A 16,427-nucleotide genomic window follows, 5' to 3' on the forward strand; every position below is an offset into this window, starting at 1 on the left:
GCCCCTGCTCACGGGATGTGCCATAAGCAGGAGACCCATGGAGAGTGCTGTCCTGACAGTGGACACTAGTATTGTCCCACGTGTATCAACAGTCAGAAGGCCATTGACCTTTGAAAGTTTCTCAAGTTAAAGAATTAGAATCCGACTGCGTGGGTCTGACCCAGGACTCATCCTTCTGGCCGGGCACTGTGCAGCACCACACTTGGTTAATCAGTAGACCAAGGCCTCTCCCTGGACTGCCTGAACTCACCTGGGAGCGTGCCGGCATTTAGGCACTTCCAGTGACAGACCTGTCACTGTCACCACCCCCTACCCCGGCCTCACAGTCTGCATCCTGAGCCTGCACGGCTCCAATGCACAAGAAGAGACCAGAAAGCAATCCGCAGGGGAATCGGCTCTGGGCACAGCAAGGCCATGCAGTCCTCCCATGCATGGCGTGGGGCACTGAGTTTGGGCACACCGTGAGATTTTTATTTCCTTGTAAAACAAATAATATTGTATCTATAAACCTTGATAACTTGGTAATCCAATTTGAAAGTGAATTTGGGTTTCTGAGCAAACATTTTAAGACATTGGTTTATATGAATTTCTTCAGGAATTTCTGACCAGGAAACACTTTTCTTCGAAAAAAAAAATTACATCTAAATCTAAAGATTATAGCTTATTTCTAGATGTGTAAAAACAATTTCCACAATTGAAATATATGGTTTTATTGTCATGTCGATTACCTATTTAATATTAAAATACACCATATGAGCGTTTTTTTTTAAAGGAGAAAATTGCTAAAATTAAATGTCTTAAAAGGACGAGGGAGTAGAAAGAAATAGTACTGCTGCCTAACTACCTTGAGAAGCCACGGCCACGAGGGAGACCCCTCTGACCTAGTGGCAGGTGTTGGCTTTGCCCATGAGATCTTGGTCACTCACCCAGTGCGTCTGGTCTGCAGCCCTGGAGGTATGCTCAACACAAAGGTCTGTGAGTGCCTAGGGTGCCATGTGCTCAGTTTCGACCTGCGCGTGTCCCAGGAAGACATTGAGAATCAGAGCAATGTCTCTCCTGGATTTAGGGATTGAACATACTTTCTCCGAGGCTGAAGTTGAATCTTGACACCTTTCAAAACCTCAGCCATAAATATTTCCAAATTAAAGCTTCTTCGATTACTGGGAAGATTTACATTATTAATCCATATAGAAAAGCAGGATATGTTGTACTCCATTCTAACCCAAATTGTTCACCTTAATAATTGCATCATCTAAAATACTTTATCTTATTTGAAAAATTATGCTTAAAAATTTAGAAACAATTTTCCTTTGGCTAAACGTGCATTTTAGAAATATTCATTCTAAAACTAGCAATGTTCAGAGTAGGAACTAAGATGAGAAAGTTTGCATCTAAAAAAGTCACTATAAACATTAACACCTTATAAGCATGTTGAGTGGGGATAACTCAGTCTCATAGTGTGCTGTCCTAGAGAATAGCACAGTCACGTTTTGATCACAGAACAGCGTTTTTGTGCTAATTTTATTTTCATTGTAAAACTGGGCTGTTCTACAACATGGATGAGCCTTGAAAAGATTAGGCTCGGTGAAAGAAGCGAGTCACAAAAGACCATCTATTTTATGATTCCTTTTATAAGACTTCCAGAACAGGCATAAAAGAACAGAAAGTCAGCTGTGGTTGCCTAGGCCTGGAGGGAGGGGGATGGAAAATGACTACTAATGGGTGCAAGGATTCTTTCTGGGATGAAGAAAATGTTCTGAAATTGGATAATGGTGGTGGCTGCAAAATTCAGTGAACATACTAAAAAACTGCTAATTGCAAACCTTTAAAGGTAGATTTTACGGCATTTGGATTATGTCTCAACAAAGCCATTATCTAAAAAAACTTGATGAACTTCCTGAAATAATATCAATAAGGCATATCTTTCACTCTAATTTTGAGTGTCTTTGGATTCTTGTTCCATTATTCACTTTCCATAGCTCATGGTGTCTGTCGAAGACTGATAAAACCAATAAAGCTAAGACTTGGCTCTTTGAAAAGACAGATGAAATCAATAAATCTCAAGACGTGAACAGCCAATATCAGGAATAAAAAGAGAGGCATCACTACAAATTCCTGAAACATTAGAAGGATTTCAAGATGGCACTAGGAATGGCTTCAGGCCAATAGATTTGAAGATTTGGACACCGTCTTTTTTTTTTTTTTTTTTTTTTAATTTATTTATTTATTTTAGTTCTCGGCAGACACAACATCTTTGTTGGTATGTTGGTATGTGGTGCTGAGGATCGAACCCGGGCCGCACGCATACCAGGCGAGCGCGCTACCGCTTGAGCCACATCCCCAGCCCCTGGACACCGTCTTAATAAGAGGAAATTTGCCAGTCTGGACACAGGAAGGAATAGATGTGAATAGCTCCAGAACTGTTGAAGGAATTGTGTCTGTACGCAACACTCTCCCTCTCTGACTTGGCCACCCCCGCCACACAAAACCCCAGACCCAAGCACATTCTACAAGGAGAGAAAAGGGGACACTCACAAGCGTTGAGACCAGCATAACTGTGACATCAAACCTAACAAGAAAAACAGTAGGCTAATCTTTGAATATAAATGAAAATGTCACAAATATTAGCAAACCAATAGTAGCACTGTATAACAATGATGATACATGGTGAAGTTTTGGGCTCATTAACATTATAAAAAGAGGAAAGTGATATAATCATGCAATTGATAGAGAAAAATTTAAAATAATTTAAATGCACTTGTGATTGAATTAAACTCAGCAAGCTAGGAATAGAGAGTATTCCATGATCATGACAAAAAGTATTTTCTAAAAAGGTATGAAAAATATTTAAAACATTAAATAGTGACTTATTGAAGATTTTCCATCTGAGATTAGGAAGTAAACAAGAATATTTTATATACTACCACACTCCTCTACACTAAACTGGCCATCCTAATCAGACCAATACATTATAAAGCTTGGCAAAGAGGTAATAAGGCTACCATTATTTGCAGAAAATGGATTGTATATGTAGATAAAAATGATTAGAATTAAGAAGTGAGCTTTGTAAAGTTGTCGGACATAAGGTGAATGTCTTAAAAATCCATCATATTTCTATGCATTAGTAACACTTAGAAAATAAAATATTAAAACAGATATTTACAATAAATAAAATATCAAAGATTTAGGATTAAATCATTTTTTAAAAGATGCACAAGGACTATTTGGACAGAACTATGCACCATTACTGTTATGGTTTGGAGGTGAGGTATTCCCCCAAAGCTCCTGTTAATGCAGGGATATTCAGAGGAGAAAGGATAGGATTGCAAGAGCTGTAACCCACAGTCCCTGCTAGTTTGAATGACTGGGTGGTAACTGCAGGCAGGTGGGGTGTGGTTTGAGGAGGTAGGTCACTGGTGTTGCACTGGAAGGGTGCATCTTACCTGTGTCCCTTTTATGTCCACCCATTCTCTCTGCTCCCTGGTGGTCATGAGCCAGCAGCTTTCCTCCCTGGGCCCTTCCCCATGATGAGCTGCCTCACTTGGGTCCAGAGCAACAGACTCAGCCTTCTATGGAATCAACTCTAAAACTCTGAGCCTCAAATAAACTTTCCCCCCTCAAAGTGTTCTTGTCAGATATTTTGATCACAGCAGTGCGAAAGCTCACTAAACAAGGACTACATGGACGGAACTGGGCAACTCCACTGAGAAAAAGTTTAAGAAGATGTAGTTAAATTGGAGGAATATACTATGTTCATGGATTAGAAATGGTTTTCTAAATATATCGGTTCTCTACAAATTGATCCACAGATGCAATGCAGCCAAACAAAACTTGCAGCAGGATTTTCTTTGCTGACAAGCTAAATCTAAGATTCACATAGAAGAATGAAGGCCAAAAGAATCAAAGCAGGTCAAAAGGACTTAGTCTACCAGACAGCAGAGTTCATTATAAAGCTTGAGGAGCTAAAGCAGTGAGAAAAAGAAAAGTTAGTTTGGGCAGACGCACATGGGACACTCAGCTGTGCGATGGTGGCTGTGCTGTGGGGGATTTTCTTCTTCAACAGATTCTTCTTGGAAAAATCATACAGCCACATGGGAAAATATAAATTTGACCCCAAAACTATACATCTAAAACCCCGTGACATGCCCACCAGAACATCTGAGGACAGTGGCCGACGGAGGCCCTGGAGCAGCACTGAAGGAAATGTCAATGGGTTCAAGTGCTTGGGGACCTGGCATTGTTTGCTAAGTGTGTGCATAAGTACAATCCCACACCTGAGTGTGTGCTCATGCAGCACAGAGAACACACAAGAGCACTCTTCCGGACCAGAAGGCTGGAAACAGCCCCAGTGCTCACAACAGCAGGCACGAGGGCAGAGTGGGCCCAGGGCACTGCACAGACACTCAGGGGCACGCTGTATGAGCAGAAGCCAAACAGGCACACAAATAAAAATCGTGTGATTCTAGTTTCATAAACTTCACACGCCAGACAAATGACTCTGTGGTGTCAAGAGTCAGGATCGTGCTCGGTTTTGCCAGGGAGTGGAGGGGCTGGACGGGCAGGGCTCCTGGCACGGGCGTGGTAGGCTGCTGCTGTTTTGACAGTCTGGGTGGGTCCGCACAGGTGTAAACGAGCAGCTCAATTATGGGGTGTGCTCTTTCTATGCTCACTATAAAAGTCAAGAATGTGCATTAATTACTTTAATAACTCAGTTACTAAGAGCAAAACGAGTGATGCAGAAAGGGAGTGTGGCTGGATTCACAGGAGATCACTACCCACTGCCACAGTGAGCCTGGCCTCCTGGGAAGGAAGCAGTCCAGCCCACAGGAGACGGGAAACGGGGTGTGTAAGGGGAACTCCTCGGGTGACTGCCTATGGCCAGTTCATCCAGGAGAGCCACCATGTGACATCATCCAGGAAGCTCCCAAAGCCCTTTCCGCATTTCTTACCTGAAGGCAGAATGAACAGGTGAGCCTGGCCCAGGCTGTTTGTTTTCAAGTCGCTGTGTGTGGTGACCTTCCTGTTACCCTCCAAGCCTCTGCCTGGATCAGCTGAGCATACTCAGTAATTAACGATTGTGCTTTCCCCAAAATAGGTAGAAATGAACTCATAATTATTGTCTATTTCCATCTCAGAAAATACGATTGCAAATTAAGAACTGACATCTGGTATTTTTTTTATTCTTGTTTCTTCAGGCAATCCTTGTTAGGGATTAGTCCTCCACCCCAGTGGCCTGTGTATGAAATCTCCAAGTGACTTCAGGGGAAATTCATGTATTTCACAGTTGCTGGAACTTTCTGAGTGAGTCATGAATACCTGCAAATACTGGACCCCTGGTGTGCCAGCAGAAATCTTTAAGGATGTCACTGGGACCACACACTCTCTTTAGGGTCAATTGTCATTGTTCTCTGTGAAGTACGATGTCCTTTTTGAAGTATTTGGTGTGGGTTTTTGTTTATTTGCTTGTTTTTGGAGAGAATTTTTTTTTTAATATTTATTTTTTAGTATTTGGTGGACACAACATCTTTGTTTGTATGTGGTGCTGAGGATCGAACCCGGGCCGTACGCATGCCAGGCGAGCGCGCTACCGCTTGAGCCACATCCCCAGCCCTTTGCTTGTTTTTGGTACTGAGGACTGACTAAACCCCTCAGCTACATCTCCAGCCCCTTAATTTATTTATTTTGAGACAGGTTTCCCTAAATTGCCCAGACTGACCTCAAACTTTGCAGTCCTCCTGCCTCAGCCTCTCAAGGCGCTGGGATTAATGTGTGTACCACTGTGCCTGGTTCCTCTTTGGTTTTAGCAAAGCAAGCAGATAGTTAAATCAAATCAAATGGTGGGATATTTTCCTGCTCTTTGACTTCTATATCTTCATATTTGTTTATTAGCTATTATTTTATATCCAGGTTTTAAAATGAATGTTTTGTCACACTTCACTTCTCAGTTTGATTTTCTTCATTCATGAAGCCTATGAAAACAAGAGGCAGGCTGAGTTTGGCCCAGAGGTTGTAGTTTGCTACAATGCTCAGAAAGTCAGTTTTAATCTATAGTCTAAGTGATCTCAGGGATAGGAAGTGTTGGGGGAATGTAGATTTGTGGTGTAGAAAATGGGACAAAACAAAATATAGTTAGAAGGTATGTTTTAAAGATGGAATGAATCACAGGCTTTGTCACTCCATATGATTGTTTCCCAATGATTAAAACAAATTATCAAACTGTAGACATTTGCATTTTGGCTTTGATCTCTGAACAAGCATCTCCTCAGGCTTCGTTACATTGGAACGAGCGGTCTTCAATAAGTGATTCCCTCACTTGGAGCTGAGCCCACCCCTGTCCGGTGTTTGCACGTGCGCCCTTGAGGACAGCTCTTTCTGAAATTCCATTTTTTTAATGTAGTATATTTAGACACTGAAATTAAGCTGTGATCTTCTTTTTTTGTACAAAAAATCAACAGTTGGGTCTTTTCTCTGAAAAAAGACATCTTAATATTGAACTGAGGGCTGCTTTCTGCAGTCTCCATCCAAGGGCAAGTCCAGCATCGTGTGGAATTCTGTCATACCAGGCTGCCGGATGCATGTTTTAAAAGATGCTATGATATCTTCAATTGCTCAAAGGAATTACAATCTCAAATTATTAAACCCATATGGTACCTAATACCACTGCTAATGTATTCTGACCACACTGTAGCTTCCCCCATCTCCTGAAGGAGCCACAGTTCCCATGTAAGCAAGCACAATTACTTTAGCTATGCACCTAAACATGACATTTAGTACCTAGGCAACAAATTGGCTCCTTCTAGCAAAAAAAATGTGAATTAATTTACAATAAATGTCTATTTACTAATTTCATCCTTGATACACAAGTAAATCTTTATTAAACAAGCAAACAAAAAACCTGGGAACCAAAACTTTTCATACATTTAGTAACTGTACACATATTATAATAATTTAAAATTTTCATTTTATGATTTCAACCTATAATTCGTTGTCTTTTAATTTGATTTTGCTTGTGAACATTCTGGTTAAAAATTCACTTTAGAAAGACAAGAGTATTGATCTTCAGTGATTCAATCAAACTATACAGCTATGTTCTACCACATGAACTATCTTACGAGGGAACATGTATCCGTGCCTTACTCTGGGAGATTACACATTGGAGGAAATATTAGGTGAGATACTTATTTATATAGTCTTGTAATTATTCTACAAATCACACAAAAATAAAACTTTACTGTCTGAAATTAAGTTTGAAGTGTTTTTTTGTTTTGTTTTTAACCAAGAATAAAAGACACCGGTTTTGAAGGCTTTAGAAACAGGGAGCACTGCAGAGAAGCTGCTGTAGGGTAGAGTTTGTCTGACTTTCACCAGGAGAAATCATGCCAGTTATTCAGATAAATTTGAGTTCCAGGAGGACACCTGGCCATTGAACGGCCAGCATCTGCTTGACAAGTGCAGGTCCACGAGCCTCTTAGCCTACGTGGCTCCACCCTGCTGGGGCATGGTCACCAAGGGGATAGTGTGGCGGAAGGGGTGCCCTCTGAGCAGCAGTTAGCAGGGAGCTCTGAGCTGGCAGAGGACCTGAGCTGGGCCTTAGGGCAATGGCCCTGGAGTCCAGACAGGCCAAGTGGTCCTTTTGTAATAAGCAATGCCCACATTTCAGGGGCTCACCGCAACAAATGTTTTCTACTGTACCCTGGAAAATGCAGACCCCCCAATTCAGCTCAGTGACTCAGGGTAGCTGTGTGTGGGGTCTGGCTAAGCCCGGGATGCTGGGCACCCTGGCACCTCTACACCACCACATCCTTTCTCATGGCAGCAAGGGAGACACGACTGGACGCCACTCCCAACAGAAGTGACCTGCTGATTCTGCACGTGCTCACTGACCACAAGTCACGCAGCCATACCTACTTCACAGGGTGGAAGGCAAAATTCTTTGGGCTTAGCAAAGGAAAGTCCAAGCCAGTAAGCAACCCTGAGAGCCAGCAGAGGTGGTCAGGATTTTACCTGGTGGATGTGAGAAGGGGGCTTCAGGTGCAGGGAGAGTAGCAGCAAAGCTGGGGAGGTTGGCAAGTGGTGCTCCTGCAGATGAGGAGAGCTACAGGGCTTGGAGTTCACATCAGGAATCATAGGAAATTAGGCTAAAAAATTAACTGCATTGAGCTGGCTTTGACGCTAGGCTTTTATTGGGGTGAGCACACCAAGAGACAGAGTAGTGTTGGGTTGGAAGGGTTTGAACAGGGAAAGAGAGCAGGAGAGAACACAATCAGAGCATCTTGTGATAGAGAGTTTCTGTGACCAGTTGGGTATGCACAACAGGAAGGAGGGAGAAGCACCAGGAACAAGGAGACAAGTTGCTGACCTAGGCATGCAGAGAGGAGTTGGCAGGTGTGTGATGCCAGAGGAGGTAGGGTTGGGTGGGGACAGCAGCTTGGCAGAAACCTTTGCAATTGAGACAACTAGAATGCAGCTGGCCATGTTGAGGGCTGGTTTGGGGGATGGGCTAGGTGGGTGCAAGTTTCCTCCTCCATGGAATATACATTTAAAAAGGTAACAAGGTCTAATATACCAAATTCACTATAGACAACTTACTGCAATGAAAACAATTGCAGATTATGCTAGGTAAAGCTAGCCAATCCCTAAAAAACAAATGCCAAATGTCTTCTTTGATATAAGGAGAGCAACTAAGAACAGAGCAGGGAGGAAGAGCATGAGGAAAAGATTAACATTAAACAGAGATGAGTGGTGGGAGGGAAAGGAAGACAGAAGGGAAATTGCATGGAAATGGAAGGAGACCCTCATTGTTACACAAAATTACATATAAGAGGTTGTGAGGGGAAAGGGGGAAGAAAACAACAAGGGAGAGAATCGAATAACAGCAGATGGGGTAGAGAGAGAAGATGGGAGGGGAGGGGAGGGGGGATAGTAGGGGATAAGAAAGGCAGCAGAATACAACAGTCACTAATATGGCATTATGTAAAAACGTGGATGTGTAACCGATGTGATTCTGCAATTTGTATTTGGGGTAAAAATGGGAGTTCATAACCCACGTGAATCAAATGTATGAAAGATGATATGTCATGAGCTTTGTAATGTTTTGAACAACCAATTAAAAAAAAAAAGAAAACAATTGCAAAATACACACCCCTCCCTTCCAAAATAATAATAAAAAACTACGGTGTTATTATGGTATTCTATGACTTAAAGCCCTCCAAGACTTCAGAGGTTTGCTGCAATATTCTGAACAAGTACAAGTTCTAACATAGTGCCTGTTAATCATTAAGCATAAAATATGCATAAAAGTTAAAATTTAATGATTTTTTCCTCCATGCGCATGTGTAAATGTCTCTGTGCTGTTTCCCTCACGTTGGAGTCCATGAAGAAAACTCAGGGCCGCCCGCGTGGTGCCCTTGCTCCACGCTGGAAGGGAGTGTTTCTTTGTCAATGAATACTCCATGTATTCATGTGCCTTCCCTTAACTCGATCCTTGCGGCGCTGGGAAAGGAGGGCAGTCAAGGTACAATGCCATCGTTGTTCGTTGTCCAAGGAAAGTGAGTTTCAGAGAGCTACAAGGACCTGCTTATTGTCCTATAATAGTGCCAGAGATGGACCTCAAACCTGGGAGCTGCCTCTTAAGCCAATGCCCCCTTCTGCCAGCACCAGAGTGCAGCTGATTTCCCTGTGGTGCAGTGACAGAAAGGAAAGCGTCTCACCTAAGAGGAAAGAGGTGTGTCATGTGGGAGAAGTGATGCAGTCTTACAGTTAAACAGGACGGGAAAGTCCAGCTCTGCCAGGAATTCTCAAATCTGACTGAACCTCAGACTCACTTAGGGAGGTTTGAAATACCTAGAGGCCTGAGACTGGTTGTCCATGTGAGGGTTGGGTCCAGGGGATATATGGGTAGGTTTATAGTCTTTGGAGGGCTGGGATATAGCTCAGTGGGAGAGTGCTTGACTGGCATGTGCAAGGCTTTGGGTTCCATCCCAGTACTGCAAAACAAAACAAGACAAATTTTGGAAATGTGAACACTGACTTGATATTTGATGATTTTAAGAAATTATTGCTCATCTTCAGGGTGAGATATGATACTAGAAAAAAATGCATTTTTAGAGTCCTTACCTTCTGAAGATACATCTGCAACACTTATGGACAAAGTTATGTGAAGTCTGAGTTTTGCTTTAAAATAATCCAGACAAGGCAAGAGGAGAGAGAATAAGTGAAGCAGGCTGGTGCTAACTGGTGAAGCCAGGTGATGAGTGGGCAGGGAGAAGGGTTGTATGAGGGTTTGCTCTCCCATGATGGCACTGCAGATTTCTATAATAAAAGTTATTGAAAATCCTCCCCATAAAGTCCTGCTGATAACCAGTTGTTGGAGTCACTGAGCTGAACCCAGCACCTAATGTAAGTGCCCCATTCCCTGCTAGTCGCATCCTCTGCAGCCTGCACAGAGCTGCATCTCTGAGGAGCCTCATCCCTCCACAGTGGTGCTAAAATCAGGAAACGGTTTTCCTGAATCAGGCATTTGGAGCTTGGTGAAGTGAGGTCAGCCAGTTGCCAGCGGCCATCCTGCCCTTGGATTTCTCAGCTCAGCTACCCAGCCCAAGCCCAGAGACGCATGCACTCCTACGTTCCTCATCCCGTTGGCTGCTTTCCTTCATTCACAGGGATTTTTTTCTTTTTCAGGTAACTTCTAATGTTTCCCCTTTGACTGAACTGACCCTTTAGTGGAACTGCAATTTGCTCAGACGTGGATTTACTTCCATCCATCATGCCTAGTGTTTGATAGCTTTGTGGACTTGTAGACTCAGGGGTTTCTTCCCCTCTGGAAGGAAGATTCCCAGCCATTATCTCAGTGATGATGCTTCCCTGCCCTCCCTGCAGTCCTCTGAAATTGGATTTTAAAAAAGATGTCAATTAGTAAATTTTGTCATTTCTAGGATTTCCAATTGGTTCTTTAAAATAAATTTTATTGTTGCCAGTCACCTTATAATTTCTTATCCCTCTCCGTGGATATTCTTTCATATATTTATTTAAGGGTTTTAAACATATTTATTTTAAAGCTCTTTTCAGAATGCTCCATTGCTTTTATTCTATCTGGAATTGAATTCATCCTGATTTGGATGGTCTGTTAGCGTTTGAGCTACTCATGCGCATTGGAGCTCTCGGTTAGCCAGCTTACCGGGAGTCTGTCTTTTTGCTCCCCTTTTCTCTGGCTAACAAGTCTGTCACTAGGAGCAGTCCTGCTGTCATAGTTGAAGGAATCAAATGTGCTCTCTGGCTGGCATAGCACGGTTTCTGGTCAGAAGGCTGTGTCAGGATTTTCTCTTCTCTTACCATGACTTGTGAGACTTGAGAGTCACAGCTCCAGGTTGCATTGGGCAGTAGTTTCTCTTCTCCCTTTGAGCATTACCAGCCCTCCCCCCACCTCCAAGAAACCCAGCTCCTACAGGATATGCCAGCTTTGGCCCAGAGTCCAGCAGGGCTTCCCTTTTAGCCCTTCTTATCACTATGCACATCTGTCCAAACACTCATCAGTTTGGGTTGCTGCAAGCATCCTAAAATTTCACATCTTTTCTCTCTCTTAATACTAGGGATTTAATTCAGGGTGCTTTACCTCTGAGCTACATCCCAAGTCCTTTTTATTTTATTTATTTTTTAAATTTTGGGACAGGGTGGGTCTAAGTTGCTGAGGCTTGCCTTGAACTTGAAATTCTCAGCCTCCTCAGTTGCTGGGATCACAGGAGTATGTCACTGCACCCTGCTTGCATTTTTTCTCTTGGTCATCCATCTGCTGTTGGTGTACTTAGAGCAGACACACACGTGGAAAGGGTGCCTCAGAGCTTCATTTTAAGAGAAGGCCTCAGGCCACGTTTTCACTTCTCATAGAATTGCTGCAAATGTCAAGAGCCCTTTTAAAAATGTTTTCAAGTTGCACAGCATTTTCAAAAGCAAGTAAAACCATGTAATTTGGTACTTTTTATTTCCAGAGATGGTGGCAGATAAAGAAGAGATTTCACCTGGGGAAAGTTCTTGGATATTTCACTTTCAGGGATTCAGGAACAAGGCATTCCTCTAAACTCCTTTTGTTTCTCTTATTTTTACTGGGGGTAAAGCATTTTCAAGTCATACTTTCCTTCCATTTGGTATATGTTTCTTAGTAAATAAAATTTAATAGAAGTTTGTGTCCTAAAATACTAGTCCCTGGCAAGATTACATATATTCTATATACTGGCATATATTAAATGTCATACAAACCGTGCATACAAACATACCTTTTGCAGCAGGAGAGGACCTGAGGCAGAGAAGTCATGGCTAGTATATACGAACTGCTTGTTCCTGTCTTGGCTATATTAATAGCTCCTCATCTTTTCCCTAGTCCCTCTGTTTGACAGAGCTGAGGAAACAGGGGTGGGAGTCAGGCCCAGCCTAGCTGGTTCCTTTAACAGCTGGTTTCCATCATGCCTCCTGTGGTTGGCAGGTGGATGGTTGTCCAGGAGATCAAGATCTCTGTTAGGGACAAGGCAAGCACACTTCTCTCTTCTCTAGCCTATTCTCTGGGACTGTACCTTTATTATTAGAAGAAAGGGGGAAGGATGAGATGGAAACCCTCAAAGCCTCCAAGTCATGGAATTTCTGCTCTGTAAAACTCATCAGTTGTCTATTGTCTGCGGCAACAGGGTAGGAAAGCAGCTATGGGAACTGTGTGCTAGGGCCCCTGTAGAACACACCTTCTATGCAGTCAAAAGAATTTACTGAGCATCTGCTATATGCAAGCACAGTGCTCAGTGCTGGGAAGTGGGAGCTAGAATCAAGTCAAGACAGGTGCTTAACATCAAGGGCCTAGAACTAGTGAGGGGAAAAAGGTACTTTCAGAAGATATCAAGTTAAAGGTAGGAGCTGAAATCAAGGTTCCCCTTATGAGAGATCAGGGAAATTTTGGGAGGTGACATCAAGAGAAGCAATAGTTTTGTTGGTCAGTTTTCTAAATGGGAAACGTGGTAGCAGAGGGAGCTATTTTGTTAGGGGAGAGCACTTCCAGAGGAGCAGGTACCTCAAAAAGGCCCACTGAGGAGGGCCACCTCTGTGAAGGAGGACCTGGAGCGGAGATTGCAAGGAGACGGAGAAGACTCATTGCCACATTTCACTTAAATCTGATCCAAATGACTATCAGGAAAAAATACAAGCACATTTTAACTTATGTCGTCACATAATATTGCATAAAAACAATACAAAGTAATTCTCTAACACATTAAAAGGTAAGTGACTAATTTTTACAAGATGTAATTTCCCTTTTAATAACCTCCCACGAAAGAGGTTTATTTCCTTTCAGCAAATCAACTTATGTATATAAGATTGAGCTTTTAAAATTTTCACCAGCATCATCTTAGGTTACAAAGTGCCAGTGAACACATTTAACCACAGATGTCTTTCCGAGTTGGTAAGATTAATTTTTGTTTAAGCAAGTAAGACTAAATTTGTATTTTAAAAGCCATTTATATCATTACTCTGTAAAAACTTGCTTCTTGGAAATTCTGTCCGGTAACCTAAAATTTGACCAAATACCAGAAAAATGGGACTATAATGAAGAAAATAGAGTTGAAAGATATACCTCTCCATTTTTCAAGTAAACTAGAAGATTCTTGATGGAAACTTGTCCTATACAATTTTTTTTCTCTTCTTGTCTTAAAAATTCATTGCACCCCACTGACCTTCTAGCCATGGGCTAGGCAAAGGGGAGTTTAGTTATTTAACTTTCTAGGTTAACTAACTAGCTTAACTTTCACATGCATAGCCCACTATACGTAGGCTATAAAATCCATTGTCTGTATTTTTATTACATCTTTTTTTTTTTCACTTTCTGGGAAATACCATCCTCTGAAGCAATACATTTATTTAAAGGACTTAAGATGATTTATGCAATTATAAGACTGAAACATTTAAAAATTTGATTAACTTACTGAGATTAGTGTCTAGAAAATTAAGTGAACTATTGGTCATCAAATATTGTTGGTATGTTTGTATCATTTGTTTTCCTTAGATGTTTTAATCTTTTTCCTGGTACTTCTTATATTCTAGAGTCTGTGTAAACTGAGGCAGGAAAAGGTTTATTACAGTTGATTGGTGTTAGAACCTGGTCTTCGTAATGCTATATATATATGTGTAATATATAATTTAAGAAAACATTTTAAAGCATTTTAATAAGTGGATATTTTACAATATCTTTCCTTGCTTGTTCTTATGTATTTGTTCCCATGACATCAGTGCTGACAGGGTCTTACTTTTTTAATAGTGTAATTAAAAACAATTTAATACTTTAAAAAGGGAAAACCAAGAGTTAAATATAGAGTGGAAACTTAAACCGACTTAGAGTGTAAACTACTTTTACCCTCATGCAGTACAACTTTGTTTAGCTTCAGTCCAGTCTTTTTACTTTAAAATATCAGTTTTTCTTCCAGATAGGGTTAATAATAAATCCCTCATGCTTTTTATATGTAGTATTTCTTGAACGTCATTTCAATACAATTCTTAAACATATCAGAACTCAGCAATGCACGGAAAATAGAAGATGGATATCGCATCTTTTCATTTTTATGTATATCAAAATTAGCATATGGTTCAGAATGTTTTCATGGGGTCTTGGACAACGACACTTAGTGGGAGAATGTGCCAACCTGGAAACCGTCATGGCCTACATGTCTGAGTCTTCGAGGTGTAAGACTCTCAGGCAATCTGTGGCTTTCTAGTTGCTTTTAAGCCTTTGTCAATGAGCTCGTGCTGGGTGGTTTCCCACTGAGATAGATATCTATGTACTTCTCATGCATCATACAAATGGCGATTTTGATAAATAAAAAAGAATAATCAATAGCACTGCTCTGGAGCCTCCTGTGTCCCCGCGCGGCACAGGGGGCATTTCACACCTACATCTGGGTCCACACACACGCATACATGTCCACATTTTTGTTTGTTTTTTAATCACAAAACCCGAGGGGCAGAAAGCGTGCAGTCTGGCTGACTTTCCCCTAACACCCGTCCTGGGGACCGTCCTCAGGAGCCGCCAGTTCTCATACTTGGGCAAAGCAGCCCCCCTCTGGAGCCGGCCTGTGCGGCGGCGGGGCCCGGCTCGGGCTGCGGGGCTGGCGGCGCGCTCCGCAGGCCGCGCCGCTCGCCGCCGTGGAACCCGGTCCGCGGGCAGCGGGGCGCGGGGCGGCGGGGCAGCGGGGCGGCGGGGCGCGGGGCGCGGGGCGGCGGGGCGAGGGCGGCGCCGGGCGAGGGGCGCTTCCCGCGGGCCTCCGCGCGGCTGCAGGGCGCCGGGCCGCGGCGAGACAAAGCCGGGCGGGCGGGACCGCTTCCTCCGCGGCGGAGGGCCGGTGGGCGGGGGACTGCCTCCCGTCGGGAGGGGGCGAGGGACACCGACGGAGGCTCCGCCGCGCGCCGCCGCCATCCCCGCCGGCGGGGGCGTTTCCCAGGTGAGCGCCTTTGTCAGGCGCGGCGCGGCGCGGTCCCCAGCCCACCTCCCCGCGGCCAGGGCGGCCGGAGGACACCTGTCTCGAGCTCGCCGAGCCCGCGCGCGGCGTCCCCGGGCGTCGGACTCCCGCGCGCTCCCGGCCGCGCCGCCGCCCCGCGGACGCACGCCCCGCGGACGCACGCCCCGCGCTGCCCGGGCTTCCCGCGAGCCCCCGAGCTGCGGCCGCAGCGCCGGCGCCTCCCTCAGCCGCCCCGGGGGCGGCGCCCGACCTGCTGGGGCGCGCGCACGGCCCTGCCGCGCGGCCCGCAGCACCTAGCGGCGCGGCCCGGAGGGCGGCGGGCGCGCGGCCGGGGCGCGGGCGCGCGCACGGCGGGCGCGCACGGCGGCGGCGGGCGGGGCGGCCGCGGCGCACCGGCCGGGCTGAGGCGCGGGCTGAGGCGGCGCGGGCCGGACGCGGGCCGGGCCGGGAGGAGGGCGCGGCGCAGAGCGGCCTGGGTGCCGGCCGCGGGCCCGGCAGCAGCGCGGCCCACCATGTCGGCGGGCGGCCGCGACGAGGAGCGGCGGAAGCTGGCCGACATCATCCACCACTGGAACGCCAACCGGCTGGACCTGTTCGAGATCAGCCAGCCGACCGAGGTGGGCGCCGCGCCGCGGCGGCGCGGGAGGGTCCCCGCCGCCGCGTCCCCGTCCCCGTCCCCGTCCCCGCGCCCCCGCCCCGCCGGCCCCGGCGGGTCCCGCGCGGGGTCCGCAGGCCGCGCCACCTGTGCCCGGGCTGCCCGGCCGCTCGCCTGGGCCTCCGGGCCCCGCTGCCGCCCACCTGTGCGCGGGGCCTGCCCTCGGCCGCCCCCACCCCTGTCCGCCGGGGTCGCACCTGGCCGCCCCCTCTGCTTCCGGCCTCCCCGGCTCGTCGCCTGAGCCGCGGGTCCCCACCTGGCTGCTCTCCTGTGCCTCAGGCCTCCCCTGA

The 16,427-nt window shown here is 45.3% G+C and overlaps 1 protein-coding gene across 9 annotated transcripts in view; it reads left to right on the plus strand.

Annotated features, from left to right (window-relative positions):
- The first annotated feature begins 15,922 nt into the window (after positions 1-15,922).
- The window catches only part of Afdn (afadin, adherens junction formation factor), a 126,167-nt gene continuing 125,662 nt past the window's right edge, over positions 15,923-16,427 (plus strand). For all 9 annotated transcript variants that reach the window (XM_071612848.1, XM_071612851.1, XM_071612852.1 and 6 more), the window contains exon 1: positions 15,923-16,099. In XM_071612848.1, coding sequence (XP_071468949.1) covers positions 15,995-16,099 — 105 coding nt within the window. In that variant the 5' untranslated portion in view covers positions 15,923-15,994. The remainder of the gene's footprint in view (positions 16,100-16,427) is intronic.

The sequence above is a fragment of the Marmota flaviventris genome, chromosome 6 (assembly GCF_047511675.1).
Source record: "Marmota flaviventris isolate mMarFla1 chromosome 6, mMarFla1.hap1, whole genome shotgun sequence".
NCBI classification, from domain to species: Eukaryota; Metazoa; Chordata; class Mammalia; order Rodentia; family Sciuridae; genus Marmota; species Marmota flaviventris.